Source organism: Synchiropus splendidus, chromosome 14 (assembly GCF_027744825.2).
Source record: "Synchiropus splendidus isolate RoL2022-P1 chromosome 14, RoL_Sspl_1.0, whole genome shotgun sequence".
NCBI classification, from domain to species: domain Eukaryota; kingdom Metazoa; phylum Chordata; class Actinopteri; order Syngnathiformes; family Callionymidae; genus Synchiropus; species Synchiropus splendidus.
Genome location: NC_071347.1, coordinates 11,372,555 through 11,399,830, shown reverse-complemented (window position 1 = coordinate 11,399,830; position 27,276 = coordinate 11,372,555). Strand labels below are relative to the sequence as shown.

Genomic DNA, 27,276 nt, shown 5'->3' with positions numbered 1-27,276 from the left:
TATAGAATACATATTTTCTTTTTACAGTTTTGGTGTCAACAAAACGAATTATTCAAATACATTTAAATATTTTCACTTTTATGTCCAAGTAAATAATTAATTAATACATTACGAGGTGTTCCCAGGCCAGACCGGAGACATGATCTCTCCAGCGAGTCCTGGGTCTTCCCCGGGGTCTCCTCCCGGTAGGACATGCCCGGAACACCTCCCCAGGGAGGCGTCCAGGGGGCATCCAGATCAGATGCCCGAGCCACCTCAGCTGGTTCCTCTCGATGTGGCGGATGACCGAACTCCTCACCCTATCTCTAAGGGTGCGCCCAGCCACCCTGCAGAGGAAACTCATGTCAGCCGCTTGTATCCGCGATCTCATCCTTTCGGTCATTACCCAAAGCTTGTGACCATAGGTGAGGGTGGGAACGTAGATCGATCGGTAAATCCAGAGCTTCGTCTTGTGACTCAGCTCTCTCTTCACCACGACGGTCCGATACAGCGACTGCATCACTGCTGCCGCTGCACCAACCTGTCTATCAATCTCACGCTCCCCTTTTCCCTCACTCGAGAACAAGACCCCAAGATACTTAAACTCCACCACTTGGGGCAAGAACTCTCCACCAACCTGGAGAGAGTGAACCACCTTATTCCGGTCGAGAACCATGGCTTCTTATTTCAAAAACATTTGATAAATACGCACACACGCAAATATGCTTTTTCTACAGAAGAAAGTACACAGGACACAGGAGTTCTGCCGTGACTTAACAGTTTAATGTAAATCCAAGACAAAGTGTGATTACAATTCTACACATATACAATATGCATATGTGAGCATACAAACTCTCATTAATAACTCGATTCACCTCGGAGACCGAAAAAATGATCAAAAGTAACAGTGAATAACAAGCTATAACATAGTTGACCACAACGCGAGCCCCTTCTCACCCTACAGTTAGTGAAGAGGACCATGAAAGGAACTATTCTCTAGTCGTCAAAGCGCTTTGCCTGGTAAAATCCTGAAGTTTCACAACGCTATCATTAGTTTATTGAAAGCCTAATAATCATAGAAAACAAACAAAAAACAAATATCCACTCCATTTTTCTACAACGAAAATGATTAAGAGAAGCACACAACATCATAATGGTAACACAAGTAGCAATTAGTTAGGAGGTTGAACTCATCCTTCTTATTGTCGTTATTATATTGAAACATTCTAGAAAGCCATTCTGATAATGTTCGGCTAAGGAGCAGGGTAAAACAAAACCAAACCAAACAAAAAAAAGCTACGTCAACAGATTGAAATGAAAGACATCACCCAAAGAAACAAAATAATCCTTAAAAAAAATCCTCATTGGAGAAATATACAAGTAAATACTGCAGCACATCGCATCAACAGAGAGTATAGGGTTTTATATAGCATGATTCCATTTGGGGCAAAACCACTCACAAATAAGTTACTTAAAGTTTATCGCTTCATCTTGAATGTCCAGACTCCAGTTGGGAAAACGTGATGTTCCCAAGCTGGAGTGGACAGTTCTGCACAGCCTCTCTTCGAGCAGGGTTTCACAGATTAAAAGTGAGCGAAGCATCCGCTCTGCGTTTGATCCTCCATCCTGCTGTTTCAACCAGGTCTGAACTCAGAGACGTGCTCCAAGTGTCAGATGAATGACTGAGCTCCTCACACTGAAGACAGTCTGCTTCTCTGAGAGTGGAAATTGAGCACATGTGTTATCACCTTCTGAACTTCTCCACTTGTTTTTCCTTTACTTGCATTTGGTCAAGTATACACTTTTGGTTACCAATCCACATTCATTTTAAAAATCATAAATAAGTGGCAACTAAAACAAACATTTTTTTCGGTAAAACTTGGATACAAGAAAAAAGCATTTCTGACTTTTAATACACCACGATAGAGGATTTGTGTCTTTAATTTAATCCTCGTCCGGCTCACTGTTCCACTTCTCAACTCCCTTTCATCTCCACTTGATATTCATCTTCTTAAAATCTCATGTTGAAATCCTTTTTTTTTCTCCGCCTTCAATTATCCTCTGCACGACTCGGACCTACAAGGATGATTCTGATTCAAATTTAGAGCCCAATTTATGCTCAGAATAAAACTTAAAAATAATATTGAATTTTACATTCATCTTGTACAGGTGACTAAAATTTATGGATGAATATTTGACATTTAAAAGAAAGCCATTCTAATCAAACTAGACTTTTACATTACAGATAAAGCAAAACAAATGAATTTGGATGATGTAAGGGGCAACAATCGAAGCATGGAAACAGAACGCATGTGGACATGTGCTGGAAGGCTTGTAGAGTCCGCCATGTCTACGCCCTCAGCACACCTGTACTTGAAAGCACTTGTAAAGCATTTTAGGATCAGAGAAGTTATTGCCTGTTTGATCGAGCGACGTTGCAGAGAATTGCTTCTATTGTTACTGTGCTGTAGTTCTTTGGTGGGACGAGCAAAACAACAAAATCGGAGAGAGCGTGACAGCAGCGGAACATGGGTTCAAATCCCAAATTCCCTCAACCAGTGGAATGTTTCAGTAGTCTTGGCTCTTGAGCCAAAAGGTTTCCATGGAATATCCCTTATGTGCTTCAGCCAGAGCGACCTTAAGTAAATCAATAAAACAAGACGAAAGAGATGACGGAACCAGCAGAGTTCGCCCAGACCGGACCTTTGCATTTTCAGCCTGACTTTATATTCATTGTCATTTTTCAGCCACCGTTGAAAATTAGCAACTGGAAATGCTTGACTTTCACATTCTTTCATCGATAATATTTACCGAGAGAAGATTTCAGAGAAAAATCTTTGGCAAATTTACACTTTATAACAGGACATGTGAAGGAAATTTAGCTCACACTGAGCAACTTCTTCTAATAATGTAGAAGACAAAAGCAGCCTTCTTGACCGGAACAACTCCTGGTAACTGAGATGTTCCTATGTTATTAAAGGTAACTCAACGTAGCATAAACTATGTCACCTTCCCAAAATCGCAACATTCGCACTCAGTTATGTAACAAACCGGTGGTCTTCTTTATTTATTTGTTTTCTGCTTTGCGGTTAGAAGGCGCCATAAGAATATTAAATAAATTCATTTTTTAAAATATCCTCCAGGATCATTTCATTCTTGATACATTTTATGAAATACAGGGCCAAATAAGTTTAAAATTTAAAGAATATGTTGAACTCTAGCACAAACATGCAGATATAATATAGTCACTATTTTTGTCTGCTTTTTTGTTGTTTTTTTTCAGCCAGTCCATGACTACATATGGAAGGAATTAGCATTTTAGGATGCAAAAATGATCATGTATAATTTATTGTTTCCATAATACACTTGTTCTGAGCCTATTTTTATTTATTTATACTTTTTTTTTTTTAAGAGGAAGAAGAAGAACCGGGGTAATTGTTGAATCAATCATGGGTCATAAATAATTTAGCAAATCCAGTTGCAGTGAGTTTGGACTGACTGACCTCCGTGGTAAATGAACATCCATGAAATCCCCTGCTTGCAACATAGAAATGAGCAGACACATCAAAAACAAACATTCTGGTAAAACATCCACAAGAATTATTGCAACAATCTCTAAATGAAAAAAACATAATACAACATTTACTACGGCCAAAATAATGTTAAAAGAAATCACTTCAAATGCAAGTACTATGGCAAACGTTAAAGGAGGAGGACGAGGAGAGGGATTGTTTTTCTTTTTTTCTTTTTTCCCCTAAAACCACCAGCGACAGTGATGGAGACGAACTGACGTTATTGGCTACACGGAAAAAAGAATCAAGCAGCAAAGCAAACAGCCCTATTGGTTCTCTACGTGTTGCAGCTGAAGTGTACCAACGACAGAGGAACACACTCGTGTTTACCTCCGAAATCTCATCTTCCAGGCATAAGCCGCTCCCCTGCTGTTCATTTTTTTGGCTCTTTGCTAAAACTTCCAGAAGAGACAAAAGTGTGCGATCGGTGGTACGGTGGAGCCGGCGGGCTCAGTGTTACTATCAACGTGCTCAGTGCCAACTTGCTACCATTTTGATCCCCTTCAGCAGAGGAGCGTCTGGTCCCAAACGGACCCGCTCCTCGCTCACGCCTGCGCCACTCCTTCTGAGAAATACCCATCTGAACTCTGACTCTCTGCAGGAGCCAGACCCAACCTCACCCTCATGGCAGCGATCACTTTCTGTCAGGACCTTCTCTCAAGCTAAGATTTCGCCCTCATTTCTACTCCTTCACTTTGATAGTTTGGGGCCCCACTGTGTTAGCATCTCCACTACTCACAAAAAATGAATTTCATCAACCTATTTGGTTAGCAATCTAAACAAGTTGTGACCTTTTGTCATCATATTTAAGACCTTTCACCGGCAGGGGGCGGAGCTTACACCCGGAAGAATGCTACAACTGTCCCGGTAAACTGTGACGTTATATCTGTAAGGCACTACGAGGGAATGACGGTCGGACTCCTAAGGAGGGGTTCAAGGTGGACTACACACGCATGGCTGACAGTAGCACACACAGACAATCACGTTGTACATGCCTATGTTATTATAACCACTTTGTGCAATCACATTGGAAAGAAGAGGAACAAATCAATCTATTGGTTTCAGGATAAGAACCAAAAAGTTTTCTCCTTTCAACAGGTGCTACATTCTAAGAACGGGGCGCAGCTCTAAGACACCAAGAACTGAATTATTGTCAGAAATTCAAAATCATCTATAAATACATGAAATGAAAAAAAAAAAAGTTTGTCTGTTGGTTATATTTCCAGAAGTCTCCTCGGCGTGAGGCGGTGGAGTGAAGGGAGTTTCTCCGTGAATGATTTGGAAATATTAAGACAGTTCAAGGCCATCAACAATTTTTCTTTGAAGAGCAGCAGATTTTTGTATTTCACCTTCACCCATGTATCTTGGGATTTCAAACTTCCAGTCAGTAGCCCCTGTTCAACAGTCGCTTCCCACATTTAGGATGGGTAAATAAAAGAAACAGCAAAAATCCACGGTCCAAAGCAAGGCCTGCTTCCAGCTTCCCACATCAACAAAAAGAAGACGTCACTTAAAGCAAAGTGGAGAGAAAAGAACTGGCCCTTTTACATAAAGAAGGAAAGCAACCTTGAGCGCTGTTAAATCCGACACGGTTCCCTTCACGTGAGGGCGACTCTTTTTCTTCAAGTTGACAGTTCAATGAGGATTGCAGGTTCCTCTGTCTGTGTTTCGATGTTTGGGATCCTGAAGGAAGGAGGTGGGGGGAGCAGCAGCGCCGGGTCAGGCTCTCCAGTGTATCTCTAGAGGTAAGGGTACTGGTTGACCTTGGTGGGACTCAGTGGGTATCCAGTGTAGACCGTAGAGGCGGGCGAGGCGCTTATGTAGGCCTGGTGAGCAAACTGGGCTTGGTACTGGCTGTGGTGGAGGGTGGGGGATGGTAAAACACGATGACCCATACTGACTGGGACCTGATGGACGATGCTCGGGGGGTAACTTCCATGCTGGACCGTGTGGCGCGCGGAGCCCTGCGACGCCACCAGGTGAGCGACGGTGCCGGTGGAGCTGAGGGCGGCGGGCGTGGTGTAGGTGTAAAGGTGCGGCTGGTTGGTGAGATGCGTGGCGGCCAAGTGAGGGTGCATATTCCCTGTGTGGGAGGGGCTGTTGTGGTGGAAGGAGTATGGGGGTTGAGTGGCGATGGTGGGGGTGATGTAGGCTTGCTGACGCCGATGACCTCGTGTTTGCTCGGCTACCATGTGCTGCTGGGCCTGTGAGAGGAAACACGGTCCGAATCAGAACTTCTGCAGGAGCCACATCAACACATTGCAGAAAATATGCAACACACAACAAAGGCTTTTGTTCACACAATTTTGGAACCAGAAAATGGCAGGACTGTAAAAGGCTATTACAAATGTTCCAATTCATGTTGTGATATTTAAAATAAGGACAAGAGAAAAAAAAAGTTAAGTCACTCAATGAGGATTTCATCAAAATCATAATTTTCTGCTGAACTTAAATATGAAAAACAGGAACATTTCTACAGCCTCAGCTTGACCCTGACCATATGCGGATTGAATATATAAAGTGTAAACCAGCCCGGGCGTTGGGGACCACAGCGGTAAACCAATATGGTGACACCTTAAATTAGGGAACACAAAATAACCATGAATAAGCTAAGTACTTCCTTATGCACTGGTTTTGAAGTGAACCCTTGTACGGAACAAGATCCAAATATACACTATATGATGATTAATAGCAGGCCAAAGTGTTGCTAATACACATATGAATAGGTCAACAATGGTCAGTAATGAATGTTCTCTATATTCCCAATGAAATTGACATTGTTTTTGATAAAGCAACTGACACCACTTGTGAACCGTCTGCATTTCTTCCGACCCTGGCTTTGTTCATCACGCAGGGGCGTTGACTTGGCAGGTGTGATGAATGAGTGCTGTACCTGGCTGAGATTCAGGGGTTGCTGCTGAAGGTGGTGTGGCCCTGAGCGCTGCTGCCGGTAGGCTCCATTCACGCCTCCTTGCATGAGATTATTGCCAGACACCACGTTACTGGAGGACTTCAGCTTGTAAGCAGAATTCTGGTGATTGACTGCTTCTGAAAAAGAGCAGGACATGGCTGAGTCAAGGAACTTAACATTACAGAATAACGCTCCAACAGTGACGGGATACCTGGCATCAACCGCTCACAATCGATCGGGACCTCATTGTTTTGGGTTTTCAGTGGAGGGATGATGATGGTGCGAGGGTTTCCGTTGTTGTAGTTGTCCAGAATGGTGGTCTTTGTGTCGTAGCTGTTGTTGTTGGGGGGTCTGGACTCCACGGTGTACGGGCTATTGTTGCTAGAACAGTCGGAGTCTGGGGAGTTGTGGACCGTCACACAGCTGATGACGTTCTTCCTCTGTTTGGAAGATGAGCTGCGGAAAACAATGGAATTCATAATAGAACATTGGAAAGTTAACAATATGCTGTGGCAGTTAACTGAAAAAGCATAAGGCTTCATGATCTCAGGTCAGGTCACGTCCTTAAGTTGCTGTTTCTAGCCACCTCAGAAGTAAGTTCTCCATACCACACGCACATAAACTGTTTCTGTTAGCACTTGTTTGGATTCCAATCCTGCTCCGCTACTGCATCATGTACACGCGGTTCTTCAAGAAGTGCTCAAACTCCAGCAGACATCAACACCTCCGGGTCAGAACCGACCTATTGTTTTGCTTGTGGTCGTCCTCCTCGTCCGTGTCGCTGCTGATGGTGATGATGCTGACTGCAGGGCTGGGCGTGTCCGGGATGATGATGGTCTGTCTGGGGACGTGCTGCTGGTGCTGATGGTCTCGAGTGGTGCTGGAAGCCTGCTCTGGTTCATTCGGCCCCCACCCTCCGCCCCCGCAGCCCTGCGGTGGAGGGCAATTGGAGCCGTTCTGAGGAACGGCACAGCGCGGGGGAGTGTTCTCCTTCACCCGCTTGGAACGCTGAGGAGACAACACCGCCTGAGAGGACGACACTTCATAGGCTGACATGTTCCTGCGAGAGTGACAGAAATAGGATTTCACTGAGGGCATGAGAGAACAGTGACCTAGACGCAGAGCACTTCCAGGTCTTAAAGAGCTTCCACCAAAAGTTAGGTACCTTGCAGACATCTGGTGCTGCTTGTTCTTTTTGGAAGATGAGTTGTTGTTCGTTGGTTGCCTCATGACGTGAGCCACGCCCACGTTGAGTGCTTGGTTGGATGGGAGGGTGACATGACCTGCCAACAAGGCCGGCTGTTGCATGATGGGATTGTAATGGCTGCCATGAGGGTGAGAGTTCCTGCAAACATGAATAGAATTCAACATTATCTTAAAGTTCTGGCTCATAAACCTAAACTTAGGAGGCTTTTACACAGCAATAATAATTGCCAGTTTGTGACCCAGGAATAAAGGAAGTTGTCAACAGCCAGGCAACACTGAGCTCGCAATCTGTACTAATTTATGAGATGAATATCAACTTCCTTAGTGCTCTGTCACTAGTCAGATTTAGATTTAATACTTAGATCACATTTAACAACACAAGACGAAATATTTACATTTCAATTTTGTCATTTAGATTTAACATGTAAGTTTAGTTTTCATATTTAAATTTAATATTCAGATATGAATGTCATATCTTGATTTAATATTTAGATGCTCCTTTTTAAGTCCGGTTTGTTGGTGTCTCAGGACAGATTCTGAGTGTTCTTAAATACACTCAATTATCAATGAATTAACTGCCTCCTAAAAGCAGCTAAAGAGTTTATATTTGAATCAATATTCCTACCATGAATCTGAATCAAACATCTTGAATAAGAGGTTCTGTGGGAGAGGGGTCTGCTACACTGGGTCTCAACTGCTCTGGATTCGGGTCTCATCACAACCTCACAAAAAGCACAATGTAGGAGATTCGAGAAGAGTTCAGTAAAACAAAACAGACTATTTTTTGCTTGGGAGAAAAGGTCAGTGACCCGGTAGGAGCAGCTTTGAAACCCACTTTACAGTCTGTGTCTCGATCCAAACCACCAGCACTACAAAACTACTAAACCGTCCATTGCTACTATGACAACCGTTTGGGGAAAAGAAACTTCAACAACTCCTGCGAACAGGTGAAAAGAAGAGAGGACTCCAGCAGATGGCAGCAGATAACTTCCCTTTGAGGAAAGGAGGAGGTGACGATAAACAGATAAGAGGGAGGGCAGCTGAGATGACACCGCCAGCTGTGGAGCGATAGCTCTGCAGTGGAAGTGCGACACTTCTCCAATCGTCTCTCTGAGGACAGCCGAGCGGCTGCCGGACAGGATGGGAGGGTGAGAAGACGGGAGGAGTGTCTCGTCACAGTTAGACACTTCTAAATGACCCCCCCCATCATAAGACAACGTCCTCCTTATCTCTGGCTTGTCCTATCTATCCATCTATTTATTGAGTCATTTCCCTGACAGGCGATAGTCAACATGATGTCTCTACATGCACGACTATCCCCCAGGTGAATCTTAGAAAACCGCCAGTGTTCATGTGATTGTAAAAGATAAAGGACAAGCTGTCACTGAGGTACAGTCTCCATGGTCAATCAGTCTCATACCATCTTCTCTCCAGCTCACTGTAACCTATAAAAGCCATAAAGCCTCTGCTGGTTTGTGAAATTGCTTTATCCGACGTGAAGTGCAGACCTGACCCTCACATGCTGGATATTGACTCAATTATATCAAAAGCAACGACGTACAGGGACTTTAAAACATTGAAATGTGCTATAGTAGTTTGCATCAGTCTCCAGCAGGTGAGTTGGTCTCCTCTCCCGGCTGTGTGAGGCTGGGGTCAGCTACACAGCATCAAACTTCCGACCCTTCCCGTCCCAAAGAAATCAGCGCAGAACACCTTGTCTACAACGTTTTTGCTCACAGAACAAAACAAAGGCGCAGTGTTTAAAAGTTAAGACGATGAGACAGCGTTGTCGTTGTTTACCTCCAGCTGGCGAGAGGTTGTGTGTTGCTCATGGAGTCCGGGATGACAGAGGCGTGCTGGACCGAGGTGTGTGTGAGCTGCTGCCATGCTGGCGGCAGCAGGATCTGCTGCGTGCCACTGGGCCAGGCCTGCTGCGAGAGGACAGGACGGAACATGGGATAAACAAACAGGTTGCAAGGTTGTGATTGAAAAAGACAGCAAAGTCTATACAAGGTCTGCAAAGTTCCCTGAGGTCCTCCCTTTCTGCAACTTTAAATTAAACATGAAGAAAGGACGTTAGGTGGGCCATTAAGTTTGAAAGTGCTGTGATACATTGCAGTATCTTTTTAAAGGCACTTTGGATGCAAACTAAATCCTGCTGCCTTTCAGGAGGCAGTCATCGACAACAGAGATAAGACCAGGACTTAATAAAGAAGTACAGCAGCAGCTTCAGTCATCCGTGTGGGCACGTGTGTGTGATGAGGCTACATCGACATCTGACTTAACCGAGTTAAGCTACAATGAATTTGCCTCCATAAGGAGAGTGTAAGAAAAAGGGTGCACTGCATGAGTGAGTAAATACAAAATGTTAAGAAGAACAAGGAAACTGATACGCATGTGTCTATCTGCGACTCACCTAGTGTGTGTGCCTGCGTCACTGTGTTTTGCCTGGTGAGCCCCTCTAATAGTTTAATGTGCTTCTATTGATTAGCACTTTTACATGAGGGGGTAATGAATTGTTCCCGCAGCATTGGTTCACATCCCCCTCCACATCAGCATGTGCTGTAACACGTTTAAATAAGGAGGGATTTCACTCGGACCTCGCATGGGTCCGAATGTCCAGCCAATTACCTTAACATCGCATTTACTTCATGCAAATGAAAGGCAGCTCAAGGGCACTTTTTAGGACTCATGGAAGCCTTAAAGGTATAGGAGCAAGTCGACACTAGAGTGAGGAGGTTAGTGTGAAAATAGAGATTTTTTTTTTTATTTGCTTTTCTGGATTCTTGCTGGGATTTACACTGCTGCTGCGGTGCAGGTGGCATGTTCACTTCAACGGGTCTGGGTCAAAGTTGAACTGTTTCAGTGGTTTATGAGAATGGGTGAGGATTCTCCTCTCAGAAAGTGGGTTGGATAAACAAGAGGACAGCGATTGTGTTTTCTTTTCATCAGTTCTGAGGCAGTGCATAACAAAATGTAGCTAGTTCTGGCTGCTTTTTTTGACCTTGTCTTAGTTTGATAGATTTTTTTCGGAAGACCTGTCTGGAAGACTGCTGCCGGTCTGTAGATCTATACTCCATCACAGTAAGAATTTCAGCTCAATAGAGAAAGGTGTGCTTTCTCTCCATCCTTTCCCAACTACACCACTGCTTTTCTACTGTTGTTGGAGTATAACTGCTTAATAGATTTCAGCAAGTTTACTGCAGCCGAGGCGCACAAATTTATAAATAAATAAATACATAGATGATAAAGGTGATAAGACAGGAGAATAAAAACAACAAGCATGAATGCTTTACTTCCTCTGGAAATGATCACTACTAACAGCAAGTGAAAGTTCATTCAAAACAGAGTGGAAGAGGAGCAGAGCAGGTTACATTATCCAGAGCAGCCTGTGAGGTGAAGCAGGGGGCATCTCCACCAGTCTTGACTGTGACGTTGAATGACGTCTCTAATGGAACATTTTGAACTTGACTCTACATGTAGACCACCTTTTATCAACACGCTATTATGACACTGCCATACATCCAGCTCCTTCTCACTCCATTCCACTTACCCAGATGTCTGTGTTGTGTAACCAGTGTAACCCAGTTAGAAGGCCATTTTCTTCCCTCATATGGATCCCACCATCACTATCACCTCCCCTTCATGGGTGAAAACCCTTTGTCACCTCGGGGCCTTGAAAGCATCTCTCTCACTCCCCAATTGTTTGCACATTTTCTGCATTCCTGCTCAAGATAAAGGTCCGCCGGCTTTTCTGCTCCCTCCCAGCTCGCCTTCCCTTCTGCCCTGTCTCTGGACACCCGGGGAGTTCGGGGCATTAGGCAAAATGAGCAGTCGTGAGAAGGCAGCGGGTGATGGCCCAGGTGGGGAAAAGTCAACCAACCAAGAGGGAAGACACAACCCAGCCATGGCTGTGAGACCTCCCACTGAGGAGGAATAACACCGTGACGTACACACCCTGTGATTAGCTGTGCTGCTTACTGGCCTATATAAAGCATCTGACTATGTGAAAGAAAACCATCCTGCCTTTTGTTTAATGTGTAAGCAGATAGCGTTCACTGTGAATACCTGTTTAACAGGAAAGGCACCTGGCATTTAGGTTCTCTTCTCCACCTCTAATAATGAAAGTCAAAATAACATGTCTGGCTCCATGTCAGGTAAGTTAAGACAAGCACGTTCTTAAATGGATGAGTTATTAGACTTAAGCAAATGACGAGCTGAGTTTAAAGAATGACACTGTAATAACACTGTAACTACACATGCTGATGATGAAAACTGCACTGAATAATGTAGCACTGGTGTCTGAGCAGACATGCAGAAATAACATTAAATATAGACAAAAAAAGACACAGTTGAATCAGTGAAATAGTATGTTAGGTACAGTTGTGAACATTTAAAGCGCTGAACAAAAATGTAAATTCTCTGGTCACAAAGAGGCCGACTGAAGCTCTTCCTGACCTCCCAGGTTCCTATGAGGCCTGTAATTTGGAGCGGCTGATTTGGAAGCAGCCCTTGAGCTAATCACCGTTTGGTATCTGACAGATTAACACACCATAGACACAGGCATGCACACGCACACACAAACACACATGGAGCTCTGCTGCTTGTCTGCCTGCTGCATGATTAACTGGAGATAAGGGAGCGTTCAAACTCCCCAGATTCTCAGGGATATTTCAAGCCTTCATGGAAATTTCCATAGGAAAAGAGGTGGCGTGGTAATTGAAGTGATCTATACAGCATGTGTGTGCGTGTGTTTGCAGAGAGACGGATGCACAGTCACTCTCTGTTACTTTTTATAAGTCTATATTAGCAGCTGAAGCTCCCGCTTCACAGACGCCACTGAAGGCCTTCTCTGTGTGAGCGTCTCCTGCCTTTGTGTGTAACAGAGCGTGGAAGCCTCCAGGAGAGCAGGGCAGCGGAGAGAGAAGCGAGGGGGAGACAGGCAACGAGAGATGGGGAGTACCGCACAGCAGCTTAGCCTCAATGCACTCAGAAGAACGTGGTGGTGGGGGGGAGGTGGGGGCGACCGACAGCAGGGGCACAGTCAAGAACATTGAGTGATTCCTAACCTCCATCGATGGAAACTATTTTGAGAGATGCAGAGATGTTTTAATAATGCGATCTCGCTCCTAGTCCTTAACATACTCTGTTATCCAGGGGCGGTTCTCATGTTTCAAACAGTTTATACATAGTTATTTACTGCATTTTTCGGTGTGAACTTCAGTGTCAGCATAAAAAAACAATTTCAAAATGGCTTTTTAACATTCTCATGTAAAATGGATTAAAAAGGATCAAAACTGTGCTTGGAAACATTACATAATAAATGTCACTGTAAATCTACATCTGACAGCAAGTTGCACACAACTGAAGATTAATGACTAAACACGGATTTATATTCTCATTTTTCAACCAAATGGATGACAATTTAATCATTAAAACGATGTGATTCAGTTTTCTGTGAATACGTTTTAAAACAATTCCTTCAATAAAAATCCTGATTTATGTCTGCCACACATTTTTACATACTACGGAACACTTTCATGCTCTGGACAGTTGATGCTTCGAAACAGTAATTGTTTAGTGTTGTTTTTATTTTTTTCAAATTGCCATGTAACGTTTATTAAATTTGAACTTATCATTAATATCTGGGGCGGGAAAATATTTTTCTTTTCAGTTCATATGTGACATACACAATGTCAATGTCTTTAAAAACGGCATGTTCGATATGATTATTATTATTTTTCTTTAAAGTAGATGCGGACATGGCAACAGCAGTGATGTAGTGATGTTTCTCGGGGTACAAACAAATAATATACTGAAACAGGAAGTACCTGTGTGAGGAGTCCAGGTTGGATCTGCAGCGGTTGGGCACCCGGGGCCTGGGTCACAATGGGAACAGCGTTCTCCATCCGCATGGAGTAGCTTGTGTGCTTGGAAGGAGAGGCCTGCAGCCCTGTGGGCAAGTGAAAAGAGAAAATGTATTCTTGTTTTATTTACTCTTTCACACAAGATAATATTCAAAGAACTCAGGCGCTAATGAATTCCTTCTATTTGTCTCACGGGGCGTCATTTCAAATGCAAAGTTGCAAGAGAATAACAATCCAATCAGGAGAAAACAAAATGACACCATTCACGCGCTATAATTTTATTATTATTTTATTAGACTAACTCAGTAGACCTGAGGAGACATCAGTGGAATTTCAGGAAAATTAACAAGCACAAGAAAAGCAAACATTAAAACAGACAGATAGAAAAGATGGATGGACGCATGACTCAAACGAATAATAATATGCCAGATGATGATCGTTTGTTATTGCTGGCTTAATTTTGAAGGACTTCCTGACCACAAGCTGAGTTCATGTGGAGGAAGAAAAAGTGTTACTCACTATAGAGCAATTCAGTTAACCTTTAGTCATAAACTCTTTCGATGGAACCAAATGTGCTGCTTGAGCTAAAAATGCAATAATTATGCAATAATGTGACATAACAACCATCATACAAACAAATTCAATATGGATTCATTATGAATAAATCATCATGAGAAAATATTCAATACAGAAGAATTCAAACACCACACAGATAATCGAGCAGTTTTTAGAATGCTGACTTGGAGGATGAAATATAGAGCTAAATGAAACCAGAGATTATTTTAAACCAGTTAAAAGACAGGTCATCTGGAGGGTTTTGAGAATTAAAAGACAATTTTATTCTCATTTAATCCTGCCCTTTTGATGACAATATGAGAGCTGCCATAGAACCAAATTTTTAACATGATAATGTTTCCTCTCTTCCTACGTCCCTCAGCTTGTCGGCCATCATGCATGTGGCACGTTGTGGCAAGTTCTTTGTCACCTAGTCTCACTTATGTAACAATAAAACAAAAAGTACATTATTTTGAATACACTTAAATAAATGCACCAAGGTTCAGTGATATGTCACCTAGTCTCACTTACGTTACAATAAAAATAATTTACATTATTTTGAATACACTTAAATAAATGCACCAAGTTTTAGTGATATGATCAACAATGAGTCTGTTTCCTGCATCACATACAAACCCCCTTCTGCACAAAGCATTTCATTATTCCGAAACGTCAAATATCACTTAACACTATCAGTTTTATTTTCAATCATAATAAAGTATCTTGTGGGAATCTTAAAAATGCTCTAAAATAATCACTTTTATGAAGTCAATATCAGACAGGAATACAAGGATGCATTTGTGCGGTTCAGTTTCTTCCAGCAGTGTTTTGAAAAACCTTACCTTGGAAGCCAGGAGGACAGACAATGAGAGCCTGCTGAAAGGGGTCTGGTCGAGCAGCGCAGAGTTGAGGAGCCCCCGGCTGCAGCGGCATGCTCCTCTGGGCCACGGCCGCCATGGAGGCAGCAGAGGGCTGGTAGAGTGCAGAATGGTAGTTTAGTATGGAGACATCAGGGCTGGCAAAGGAAATGCTGGCATTGCTGGCGGAGGTGGGAGGCAGGTTGGTGGCCTACATGAGTGATGGGATTCAAATAAAAACAAAGGGTAAACATAAGAGCGGTGGAAGATGGGAATGGAAATGACTTCAGGTACAAGAAAAAAAAACCTCAACAGAACAAAAGAACAGACAAGAGCACCTGCTGGATGAGGGTGAATAACATGATTCTGTCACTTATGTAAAGTAGAAGCAGTGATTGTGCTTAAAATATGGAGGAAATTTGGTTAATTAATCACAGAGAGCAGAAGAGTGAGGCGCAATCAGCGTGACAGTTCTTAAAATAACCAACCATCAAGACGGGAAATCAAACGCGACCAAGATCCAATCATTCGATAGAAACACAGTGTTAGCGTGTCATCAGCTGGAATAAAAATAAATTGGACGGTGTCGGAATAAACAAAGAGCTCGAACATGCTGGAAATACTAGCGTCTTGGTCGGTAAATAACAAGACGAAGGACCAACTGGTCAAACTCTTGGTGTTATTTCAGGATATTGGGTCTGTGAAGGTGGACACTCTGGGAGTTCTCCCAAAACATTAGGCTCTATTTGCATGGCAAGAAGCAACTTCCACACTAGTCTATAGGGAACTTGTAGTTTCCTGATGTTCATGCAACACTCGCCGAGATTTAAGACGCACAAATGAGTCTGACAAATGAAGCGGACGAGTTTTGTCAAGCTTTACAGTCTTCACTCTTGCACGGTGGAAAATCAAGTCAGGCTCTAGTCTGTTTTATCTTTGGCCATGTAAACATACATTTGAATGTCGTGTATGTTATATATGCAAAAGATAACGTACATCAGACACGGTCATGGATCTAAAAATGTAAAATGAGGTTGCATTTAAATAAACCTTAACTAGATGTAGATTGCTTTAAATGCTAATAATAATAAGTTTATTCCCACGAATAAGTCTATTCTAAGTCATTTTCCGAGCACAAAGCAACGGGACAATACCAAGAAATGATGTGCTACTGTGACAAAGAGAGTTTTAATCTGCAGCCAGCTCTGAGCTTCTTTAATATTCATGATGGATGGAATAAAGGAAAATATTAACTGATCTTAAATTATAACATTAATTCTACCAATGAAACAGACAGACAGAAAAAGAAATCAATAAAGAATTAAAGGGAAAGTCATGTTCATCCAATTGATCAAGCGTTTTGAAAACAAAATGTGCCACTGTATGCTGATGACACACTGGTCTCTGTTGCTGGTTCCAGTATAAACCGCGCGCAGACCAAGTTATGGACCTGACAGGGTTTTGACATTTATGCAGGACAAATGAAATTGGCCGCGAATGCTAAACATGCCATTTAAAAGGACACGGAAATGAGCGATACGCATATCAAACAAAGGCTTGCATGTATCTCCCGCTGAGCTAGCAACCGCAAAACAAAAACTTCTTCCCTCATTATAACATTTTGATAATAGCTTTCGAATTCCTGATGATTACATTAAGATGTTTGAGGGAAAATAATGAGCTGCTATAATGAGCCGCTGCAGAATTTGACATTTCCTGCCACAGCGCTGCGATCTAACCCCGGAAATCAATAGCGCTGGTAGCAGCGATGCATCACAGTCACTCGGTACTTGTCTTGACCATTAATAAGGTATGTGGTGTAGCAGCGCTGCCTGTGAGCTTCTCGGATACAAACAAATGCTTTTAGGAGACTCAGATGTAAGTCGTATTTGCTGCGCAAGACACTGTCTAATTTTAGCCCTTTCATTAAGCACACAGAGAGACAGCACTTTCATTTTTCATTTGCTCCCTTTAGCTTGTTGGATGAACACCGGGGGAGGGAGCATAATCAATATGTCACTGCGCTATTCATCATAAACAAACACTGAAGCAGAAGCCAAAGATACAGTCTCACTTTACATACAAATCCAGCAGGGTGAATCACCAACTTAACAGAGCGCCGAGATGAAAAAAAAAGAAGAGTGACTGCGGGAATGTTAATTTAAATCATGATGAGTTTTATTTTTTCGGAGTTAAACGCGGATGGATATAAAGGCTATTTACTGAAGAGAGGAGTGAGGAAAGAGATGGCGTTGTAACTAAGCACAATCTGGAAAACCTCACTCAGTGATTCCGACAGAAGCCAAAAGTCAGCAGTTTTAATTCACAGACCATATGGGAGCAAAGCGGCAAAGCTCCACAGGCTCAATCCCAGGGAAACAGGAGGAAAGGAGAAGACAGGAGGAGGACTGACGTGAGAGGAGCAAGCCTGGTACAGGGATTCTTAAGGCCTAAAAGCCCCAGAATGCAGGATAAGCAGGAAGTGGGTCTTGTCATGTGTGTAATCAGCACTTTGTGACAATCCCGCAGGACCAGAGGCTCAGACAGAAATGCAGGCAGACAGATATACATGCAACAAGGAAGAAAGACAGAGGAGGACGCGTCAGAATGTACAAGCAGCGACAATGGATTTGCTGTAAGCAGGGTGTCTGCTGTTATAACACCGACGTCAAGATCCTTTTGAGGACACATGAGGGACAAGGAAGTCTGGCATGGTTGAGATTTTTTTTTTGAACATTTTTCATTTCATTCCAGCATGCCAAGGTCACGGGTTGCGTGAGCCAATCCCAGCTGGCATCTCACAAAAGGCAGCGGACACGCCGGACGTGTCGCCAATCCGTCAAATGGCACACACAGAGAGACAGTCTCTAACCTTAATGGCTTCCGACACAGGCAGTGTACCCTGAGACAACCACACCACAAAGGATCCCAATACTCTTTGACTGTTTTTTCACTAATCCATAGTACTCATGTTTGAAATTTTAATTTTAAAAAGTACTTTAAGATTGCTCATCTGCGAGTGCAACTGTATTTAAACTGGAAATCGCGTAAACAACAAACATGATGAACACGACGAATGATGCATATTGTTAACTGTTTTTGAAAAGGAGTATGAAAGTCAAGTTTTATTCGCCACAAATACCTTCCAGTGCAGATCTCTGATTCATGTGTCACGCTCCATCATGGCCTTGACTTAACTCCACAACACAACGCTGTTTAACTATTCATCCCAGTGCTTGGGCCTTTTGTCTGCCACGATTCCTTTCATGATTTCAATTTCTTTTCAACTCAAAAGTACATAATTACATCTTCTACTTTTAGTACACATACCATTTAACACATGCTGTAACCCATGTGGAACCATGGAGAGCTACTTTTCGTGAATGGATCCAACAATAAACAAGCTTAATATTTGAATTATATGATACACTGTGCCTGTTAAGGAAAGGAAATAGATGTATAGATGTATTTATACCAATAAACACCCCAATATAGATTTAACATTTCTAGTCTTAACTGGAGAAATCATGGACAAGATCATTTAAAGCCAAAGATGACGTTATGTATAATTTGGAATTCAATTTTGAACCACCAGGAGATAATGCCTCATCATTGCACATTATCACAAGCTATGGAGAATAGTTTCATTGTTAATTGAGGAAATATTTGACTTTTACTAACTCCATCATCTTCAAAATGTTGCAATATAGCAGATAGTTATTATCACCATATTGGCCAAGAAGTTATGTGAATTGTCTGCCAACAAAATTTACAGGTTTTAAACTGATTTTGAGGGAATGCAGACAGCGAGGAAATAAACATTTGTTGCTCAATCAACTGCCACCTGCCATTTTGAATTTGACTATTAATATAAGATATTGATGAGTTTTCAAACGCTAAAAAAGTCGATGAAAAAATCATCTGCATTTAAATAGAAAATTGGGAGAAATCACGGATACACTTGACAAAAAAAATGTTATTTTAGCATAATATGATCTTGTTTTATGGACAACTCATTTCATCTTCGATTTAAATCAACAGGCCAGGGATGCAACTTTAGCTAGACATCTTCAACTGTACTGGCCACATTGACGTGTTCAGCACACCACACCTCACTGTGAAGTCAGAAGTATTTTGGCATGGTTTGTATTTACCTGGCTGTGCACAGTATTGAGCTGGTTGTTGAAGGTCATGGTGAGGTTGGTGGAGGTGCTGGGGGCCACGTGCGTGATAAAGGGTGTCTTGCTCTGGTTGACCGTGTCATACATGTTGACACGACGCTTGCAAATCTCCATGTTTTGGAAGCAGGACTTCACACTGCAGGGACAGAGGAGGTATGTGTTTCAATGACAAACAGACAAACCGCTCAAATCTGTGATCATCTGGGCTCATACTGTGTGCTGTGAGGGAAGTCAAGCAGGTGGGACATAGTAACAAAAGGGTGGTTGAGGGTTTCTATTGGGGTGATCCTCTTGTCCGCGTCGATGGTCAGCATTTTCGTCAACAGGTCGATGAACTCCCTCCGGTCTGCCTTCTCTGCCAACATGTCGCTCCCTTCTAGATCTGACGTCATGTTCACCTGTAGACATGAAACATCACCGTCATATGTTGCATGTGTTCACCCCTGTTCATCGTGTCATTTGCTGCAGCAGTCCGCACTCAGAAAGCAAAACAATGTTGAAAACAAGAACGCTTAGTGCAATATTCAGCAGTAATATCTGTACCTTTCTTTGGCCTCATATGTTATTAAAGGTCTTATTTCAGAACCTCTCCCACAGCCTGTTTCCCATACAGAGACCTATAAATACTCACAAAACCTTGTCAGTACCGGTGTCTGTCCATGCGTGGCACTGATAACCTTGCACCTTTCTGACATCATAAACATTTGCGTCGGCATTCCGAGTGCCACTTGAAATATCTGCCGGCGCCCCCGCTGAGATTTTTATCTATTCCTGAGACGTGAGAACAAACCGAACAAATACAGACATTAAGTCAACAAACACAGTGTTTTGCTCCTCCAAGGACACAATATAGGTCTTTTTAAACTTTGCACAGTCGGACACACATCTGGATTTAATGTTGCAGGTTGTGAATAAAACTACATTTCGAGTTGCGTTTGACCTGTTCAGAGAAATGCATGAGGGTCTCGCTGAAATTCTGGATTCGTAAAACCCCCTTTAAAGAGCCAGAAATCTATGAAAAATTCCAGGACTTTCCCAAGGGAGCACAAACATTCAACATCTCCATCTGATCCCTGGTTTGTCAAGAGTCTTCTAGCACTACATGCAAATCCACCAGGTGATTATTAAAAGATATTCTGACCCTTACAACCTACTCCATTCTACACTGAGAAGTCCTGAGGGCCTTTTTCACTTTTACATCACATTTCAGCTTATTAATATTTATTCAGGGGCCTATATCTCCTCCACTACATTTGCATCACTAACCATGAATGAACTCAACATTAAAATGAATAAAAATGCATTCGGAATTATGAATTCTACAGGCATTTAAAAGTTTATTAAAAAATATCTGGCCCAGCTTCAGATACTGAGCACATTGTCACGAGGTGTGATTTGTGAGACCGGGATATTGGTTACAGACAGACAGTCTTGTTTACAGTGACTGCCATGCGGAGGAAGCAGACCTGTTCCTCATAAAGACGCTGTGCTTATCTGTAGGCTTGCTCTAGGGGCTATCAGATGTGCTGCCAGTCAGCACCACAAATCAGATTTTTTTTTTCTCCTCTATGCAGGTTATTCAGACTCTGGCACTTTTCCTCGCTGCTTGCCATCTTCTCTGGCTGTGATAAAGGACTAATCTGCAGGACAAGGTGAGAAATAATCACATTGTCCTTTGCTGGCGGAAGAGATTTGACTTTGGGAGACGTACACAGTCTGGCAGCACGCGGCAGCGGCCAGAAGCTGCTCTACATTGACAAGACTGTGAGTGAGAATACAGCCAGGAAGGATATTGGCATAATTACAGGGGAAAACAACAGACACAATTGAATTCATTATGAGAGAAATAGCACAGATAGATCAATGGTCGAGTTTGCTGAGTCAACAGGGGCCTGACTTAGTACTTGGACGCACATACTGTAAAAAAAAAACTGAAGATACAAAGGCTTATAGTTCTTATGAATCAATGTTTATTTCAATCTCCTCCAGTACATTGTAATTACATTTGACGTGTATGACCTAGACCTAACCACATTACAGGGCATAGCTTCCAATACATTACAACTTCCTCTTGCAGTTCAGGGGATTCATTGAAGATTTTAGAGCAGAGAGTGCCATCTAGAGGGCTATAAAATAAAGACATGGTTTCATGAAGCGCCATCCATCCATCACTAGTAATGACCTTCATGTTGCCTGAATAAGTAAGGACTAGTCTAGAAATACATTTTCCTCACTAGATGAAGCATCATCAATAAACTCATAACTGGTAGGTGAAGTCAATAATAAGACCTGTCTGAAATTGTTCAAAACAATCTGCTATTGCTAGAATAAAGTGTAATTTAATGTGTGAAGTGTTGTGAAAATGAAAAAAAAAGAAATCTGCCTTTAACCAAGCGTTTCATACTTGCATAGATCCATTTAAATTTTTGAGAGCAGTGGCAATACCACAGAAATAACAGCACTCGCCCTTCGAGATATTTTGTCTCTTTTGTGATGCTTGATGTGCTGTCGCAATGAGAAGACAGCAGTTTTCCACAATGAACATACAGAACCATGAACCCACAATGATAAAAACCGCGTCAATTTCCAGAATGAATTTTCAATAAATGAACAAGATGTAACTAGATATGTTGCCTTTGTTATTCATATAAAACTGCATTTAATTGTGTATCCAGGACAAATTGAAGAAAAAAATGAAAATAAAATCTAAGTCCCCAAATAGTGTATATCTGGTGGAAATCCTGTGAAGACCAGCAGGCAGATTCAAACTATAACACAAACAGTTGACAGTCCATGACAATGTTGCATTTGAACGGGAAAGAATGTGTTTGAGTAGCTGTGTGGTACACATATAAGGCTTCCATAAAGCAGGCTGTTAGAAAGGAAGGTGAATTACGCACAGTGGGTGGAGATGAAAGGGGACTTGTGAACTCAAAGTTCTGAAGTTTCACAGCCTCTGGGAAGAAGCATAACTTTAGTCAGGCTGTTGTAACTTTTAAAGCCACACAGCCGTCTGCCTAAAGGGATGGGGGGGCAGTTTGTGTGGGGGGTGGTAATCACATGTTTTTTTGTACCTTTTGACATTAAATTCCTCCATAGAAGGAAAGCTACTATTCCTAGTACTCATCTACTTGACAAAGATTTGCGATGTAACCTTGGGGCAAGTAGACATCTGTAACAAAGACCACTCCGAAAGTAAAGGCTTTGGTGGGGTGCCTTTCTTGATTCACAGCTCTTCATTCTGACGCACATTGTGATCCCTGTTCCATCCCACAGGTTAAACTTACAACCATGCCATGTCAGAAAACTTCTCTATAAGATTAGTAGCACAGGTATATAAGTAAAAGGGTGTACGGCATGTTTTTCACAGAAAAATACTGAAAGAAACGTCATTATAAACTGAAGTCTCTTGCTCACAGAACTCATTAAGAGAGCGACTACGTAAGGAATTTACTTCTCATGATTAAAAACTAGCATTTTTATTGTCACCAAATGAGTAAATGTCAAAACTTTCCCCACTGATTCATTCTTTCTGGATCGCTTCTTGATTTGCTGTGTCAAGACAAAGGTAACAAACAAACTCGAATGCTCTATGGACTAGCAGCAAAAAAACATGCAGTCTCAATAGAAAGCATGTGCAGACATTTTTTAAACCCATTCTAAAGAAAATTGGTGGAGAAATCCCAACCTTAGGCCTATGACACACCACACATGCAACCTTGTGTTTTATTCAACGCATCCTCACTCCGATGGCGTAATATATTGATGTTAGACTTTTGCATCCTATACTGTACGGATGCCAAAGGCAGTCCTCAGCGTTGTGTGTTTTCCAAGTGAAGCACATGTTCCGCCTTCCGCGGCCATCGTGTAAAAGAAAGACAGCGTCTGGGATTCAGCAAGCCACAGAAAGGTCCTCCGTTTGTTCTAAACGTAACATGCCAATTGCTATTTAAAGCCAAAGCCCCACAAACGGCAAATATCTAAGTGTCAACATGCAACGTAGAAGACTGACTTTGCTGTCAACATGGGACCCAAAAGTTCACTTCCAACGTCAATGCATGTTATAAGCACTGAACATGGTAGCAAGAATATATATATATATATATATATTATATATATATATATATATATGCTGCAGCAGTGTGTGACTAAAGGCGCCTTTGCACGTGTTTTGCATGTCTTCGGCAGTCAATGATGCCACATCTGTGCACTCTTGGAGTCCTGGCATGGGCGGCAGATGTCGAGCAGCAGGACAGACTCAGTAGTGTCTCAGGAGATGCAGAGATCGAGGTGTTTTCAGTGTCGCAATACAAACCAAAACAATAATTCAAGACTTAATTCAGATAATAATTCAGATTTTTGTTAAGAACAATGAACTTCAGAACGAGTCAAGAGGCACCGTCATGGCATTATGTAATATTATTGTTACATTTAAATCCATGTGTTGATCAATTAATATGAGATTATTTATTCCAGTGTCTCCATGTTAAACCATAATGGTGATGATGTGCATCAATTCTGTGCAGAATTCTGGTTTCCTGTCTCCAAATAAGCTGTAAATAACTTTGAATACGAGTGTCTGCTAACTGGCCTGCCATCTGCCTTTCTTCACTGACATTTTCGTGGGGTTTGAAATTGATACACTCATTTCAAAATCAAATGACAACAACCAGCGGACGATAATGTCTGTGGACAAACTATTAATTTGTGACTGATGTTTCTAATTCAGCCAAATTGATGACCAGCTTCATAAATCTCAGCTCTTCCTGCCAGCTACTGTCAGCAAAAGAAGACTCAGCGATCAAAGTGACTCTCACTGCTTCCCTTCCTTCCCTCCACATTAGGCCTCCAGCGTGATTCTTAACTTGCAGCATTTTGGTTTCTGCTCCACTCAAATTAGATTTACTTGTGACTAAAGCCTCGCCACATTTGCCACCACTGAAGGAGGTTCATTATCGTGTCCTGGCATCCAGCCCTCTGTCTTTCAGAGCCTTCAGCTATATCATCCATTATACACGCAGAGACAGATGTCCACAATACTGACTTGTCTACACGGCTGGGAGAGTGAGACAGGGCCGTTTTCTCCCACATTAAGCTCTGTTGTGTTCCCCCTGTGTTCCTGCAGCACTGAGAGGAAGACGTGACGCTGAAGGAGGCGACCCAGAGGAGATCACAGCAGAGGGTTTGCTTTCATCAGGCCGTGTGTATGTGGATGTAACCCGGATGCTACCTTCACTAGCTGACAGCATTTTATCCCACACAGACCCACGGGCGACCCACAGCACCAGTGGACAACCGTAATTGACTTCATCATTTAAACCGCTCAATGTTTTGCGGCTCCACAAAGACGGGCGGCTGGTGTTTCAGCTACGATCCGTCAGGTCATAATTCACCTGGCTGGCCTCTATGACGTGCTCTTGGACCATGACGTCACCATCTTCGGATCGAACTCATGTTTTCAAACAGGATATTCAAGAGAGCTGACTAGTGATTTCAGTGGAATCCAGATATAAATAAACTTTTTTTCCCCATAAATATTTTCGTTGATCATATCAAATTTGCAAAATGTATGTTAAAATGGTTTATCACATGGACATATTTTTCATATACCAACAAATAACTATAGCTGGCTCGATACCACTTTTCTGATCCCATCCAATGCCTTCGCTGTTAGTAAGGTTTAAGAATGTGAACTGCATGATACTGTCAATTAAAATACTTCTGCTTTGACTTTAATAAAGCGTAAAGCAACGGCATTAATAGAAGTGTAAATTGACCAAAAAAAAAAGAAATAATGCGGCAAAGAAAACAAAAATACCTGGTTTGACATGTGCCCCAAAGTGAACTTGACTGTGAGGATATTTGGCCTAATGGATCAGATAAATTCTGCCTGAAACATTATGTTTTCACAGCCCATAAAACACTATATAATTTGGCACCCTTAGATATTGAATAGGCCATGTTGATTTTACAGCTAAACTCAAGCTTAACTCTGTGATGTGTGTGTTGATGTGTATGTCATGTGGTGTAGGGTTTTATTTTGGGTGTTCAGTGTTCATTGAAAACACATGTCCATCAAAGTTCTAGACTCATTGAAGGGGAAAGACTTTGTTTTTGTATAGAGTGGGAAGAACCCTAAACACGATCGGAACCAGATATCACTGTGATGACGTTGGATAAAGGTCAAAGCAAGCGTGCACGCAACAATCAATACTAAGCTTTGTGAGGACGGCCGGCGACTGAGAGAGGCACGACTTGAGCTCTGCTAAATGTCAGTAATTTTGCATGCATCGGCGTAGAACAAGTCATTTCCTGATGTTTCACAATATCTTCTAAACAAACAGATTCCTGCAAGTGTCACACAGCAGGAAGACAAGGATGGAGTGGCTCTGTCACGCAGATCTAACGTGGTCCGCCCCCCGCTGACAGTCTATGAAGCAGGTTCAGATTGTCGGAGGAGATATTTATATTTATTCATTCACGCCCTCGCCATGTTTACATGTATTGCAAGCATAGAATTTAACAGAAAGGCCAGGGAGAGAGAACTGCAGCTACTCAAAACACAGACTGTGGTGCATTTTCTGATGAAAAGTGGCTGTTACATATTAGATGGTGACAAAAGCTAAATCAGGAACCAGACCGAGGCCTGCTTTCACTCAACTGCTGCTTTCGTTTCATTTTGTGAATGTTTTGATTGCCACTTGTAACTGAATTATATTGTGTCACGGAACATTTATTGAACTAGTTGGAAAAAATATGTCATTGTACATTTGAATATTTACATCAAAAGTCACGCTCAAATGAGTAAAAAGTACGGATATTTAACCTTGTTTTTGTGTAGACATTTGTGACACAGCTTTTTTCAGAAAAACAAAAATTGCATTCGGATATAAAATATGAATCGGTCAACACAGTGGAGCCAGGAAAGAAAACAGGGTCAAATCTACTGTCTTCAGCAAAGCTGACACACGTTCATACCTGTGCCATGTCATCCAAGCAGTTGAAGATGTACTTGCGAGCCTCCTTGGATTTGATCCCAGTCTCACCCTCATGATCCTCTGGTGTCTGCAGGAGGCATCAAAATGAGATTAATATAATATTGAGGTGTCCGACTCGCTCCTGTGAAGAAGAAGAACCGCCATGATGTATATTTTAGAGACACTAGGTGTGACACAAAGACTTGAAAGTTGGACTTGAGGAGACACCATTAACTGGGGGCCGACAGAGGCAAAGTCTTGGTGAGGTGGGGCCACAGCATGGCCTAAGTTACTTACAGTAGGACTGGCTGGATATATTGGTCCAGTGGAAAATGGACAAGTATCAATGAAGCTATGAGTCCTTCTGCCAAGTTAATAATACATTGAAATTCAAATATATCAGTAGCTACGTTTATGTTTGAAGTGTTTTCTAAGAAACAAAAAGGGAGTGCTCTGTTGGGGCCTCACTCATGCAGTAGTTGGGCACCATGTGGCGGTATTAGGCGGGCCGCAGGTGGCCCACAGTGTTTGAGACTCCTCGCATACATGAAGACGACAGGTGTGACCAGGGAGGATGACTAAGATAGAGGCAGCAACCCCAGATGGGAAATGCTGAAAGCCAGATGTCAGTACCTTAAGTCTCCAGAGAGGATAGGTGGAGTCTGGGTCTCTGTTGAAGAACCTGGTGGTCTTCGTCCCTGCACTCAGTAGGTACTCTGCAGGAAGACCCTGTGTCTGTGAGATGTACCGGATCTGCAGAAGAAGCAAGAGAGTAGGTATACACATTGACAAAAACGATTTGTTTTACATCATCTAAAGTGGCTTCCGCAACCACCCTGAAGGTTACTCTTTAGTGACCTTCTTCTTGTTTTCCTTTTCTCCTGTAGTATCAATCCAGATCTAATTGTGAAAACAGGTTAATATCAGTCCATTTTTCTTCGAACTGTGGGGCTTCCAGCAGACTGGGGAAAACTCAACAATCCCCTTTCGGGTGACATTAAACATTGCAGAATGATCTGCTTGAAATATGCATAGTGCCCGAGCACGACCCAAGCTCAGAGATTTGAGACTTGTAAATGAGAGCTCTGTTACGTTTTGGAGGGATTGTGGGAAATCAGTCAGCCTTGTTCGGTGGCAGAGTGAAAACTTGCAGGAGTTTCTTCCTCTGAGC

The 27,276-nt window shown here is 42.3% G+C and overlaps 1 protein-coding gene across 3 annotated transcripts in view; it reads right to left on the bottom strand.

Annotated features, from left to right (window-relative positions):
- Nucleotides 1–1,282: 1,282 nt before the first annotated feature.
- hipk2 (homeodomain interacting protein kinase 2) overlaps nt 1,283–27,276 on the bottom strand; it is an 80,930-nt gene continuing 54,936 nt past the window's right edge. The window contains exons 4-15 of one of the 3 annotated variants that reach the window (XM_053886358.1): nt 26,739–26,858; nt 26,107–26,193; nt 19,342–19,526; nt 19,102–19,264; nt 14,933–15,158; nt 13,500–13,621; nt 9,469–9,599; nt 7,628–7,807; nt 7,205–7,522; nt 6,674–6,918; nt 6,445–6,599; nt 1,283–5,755 (exon numbers count right to left, since the gene is read on the bottom strand). In XM_053886358.1, coding sequence (XP_053742333.1) covers nt 5,291–5,755; nt 6,445–6,599; nt 6,674–6,918; nt 7,205–7,522; nt 7,628–7,807; nt 9,469–9,599; nt 13,500–13,621; nt 14,933–15,158; nt 19,102–19,264; nt 19,342–19,526; nt 26,107–26,193; nt 26,739–26,858 — 2,397 coding nt within the window. In that variant the 3' untranslated portion in view covers nt 1,283–5,290. The remainder of the gene's footprint in view (nt 5,756–6,444; nt 6,600–6,673; nt 6,919–7,204; nt 7,523–7,627; nt 7,808–9,468; nt 9,600–13,499; nt 13,622–14,932; nt 15,159–19,101; nt 19,265–19,341; nt 19,527–26,106; nt 26,194–26,738; nt 26,859–27,276) is intronic. The other 2 variants (XM_053886359.1, XM_053886361.1) reach the window with 2 other exon arrangements.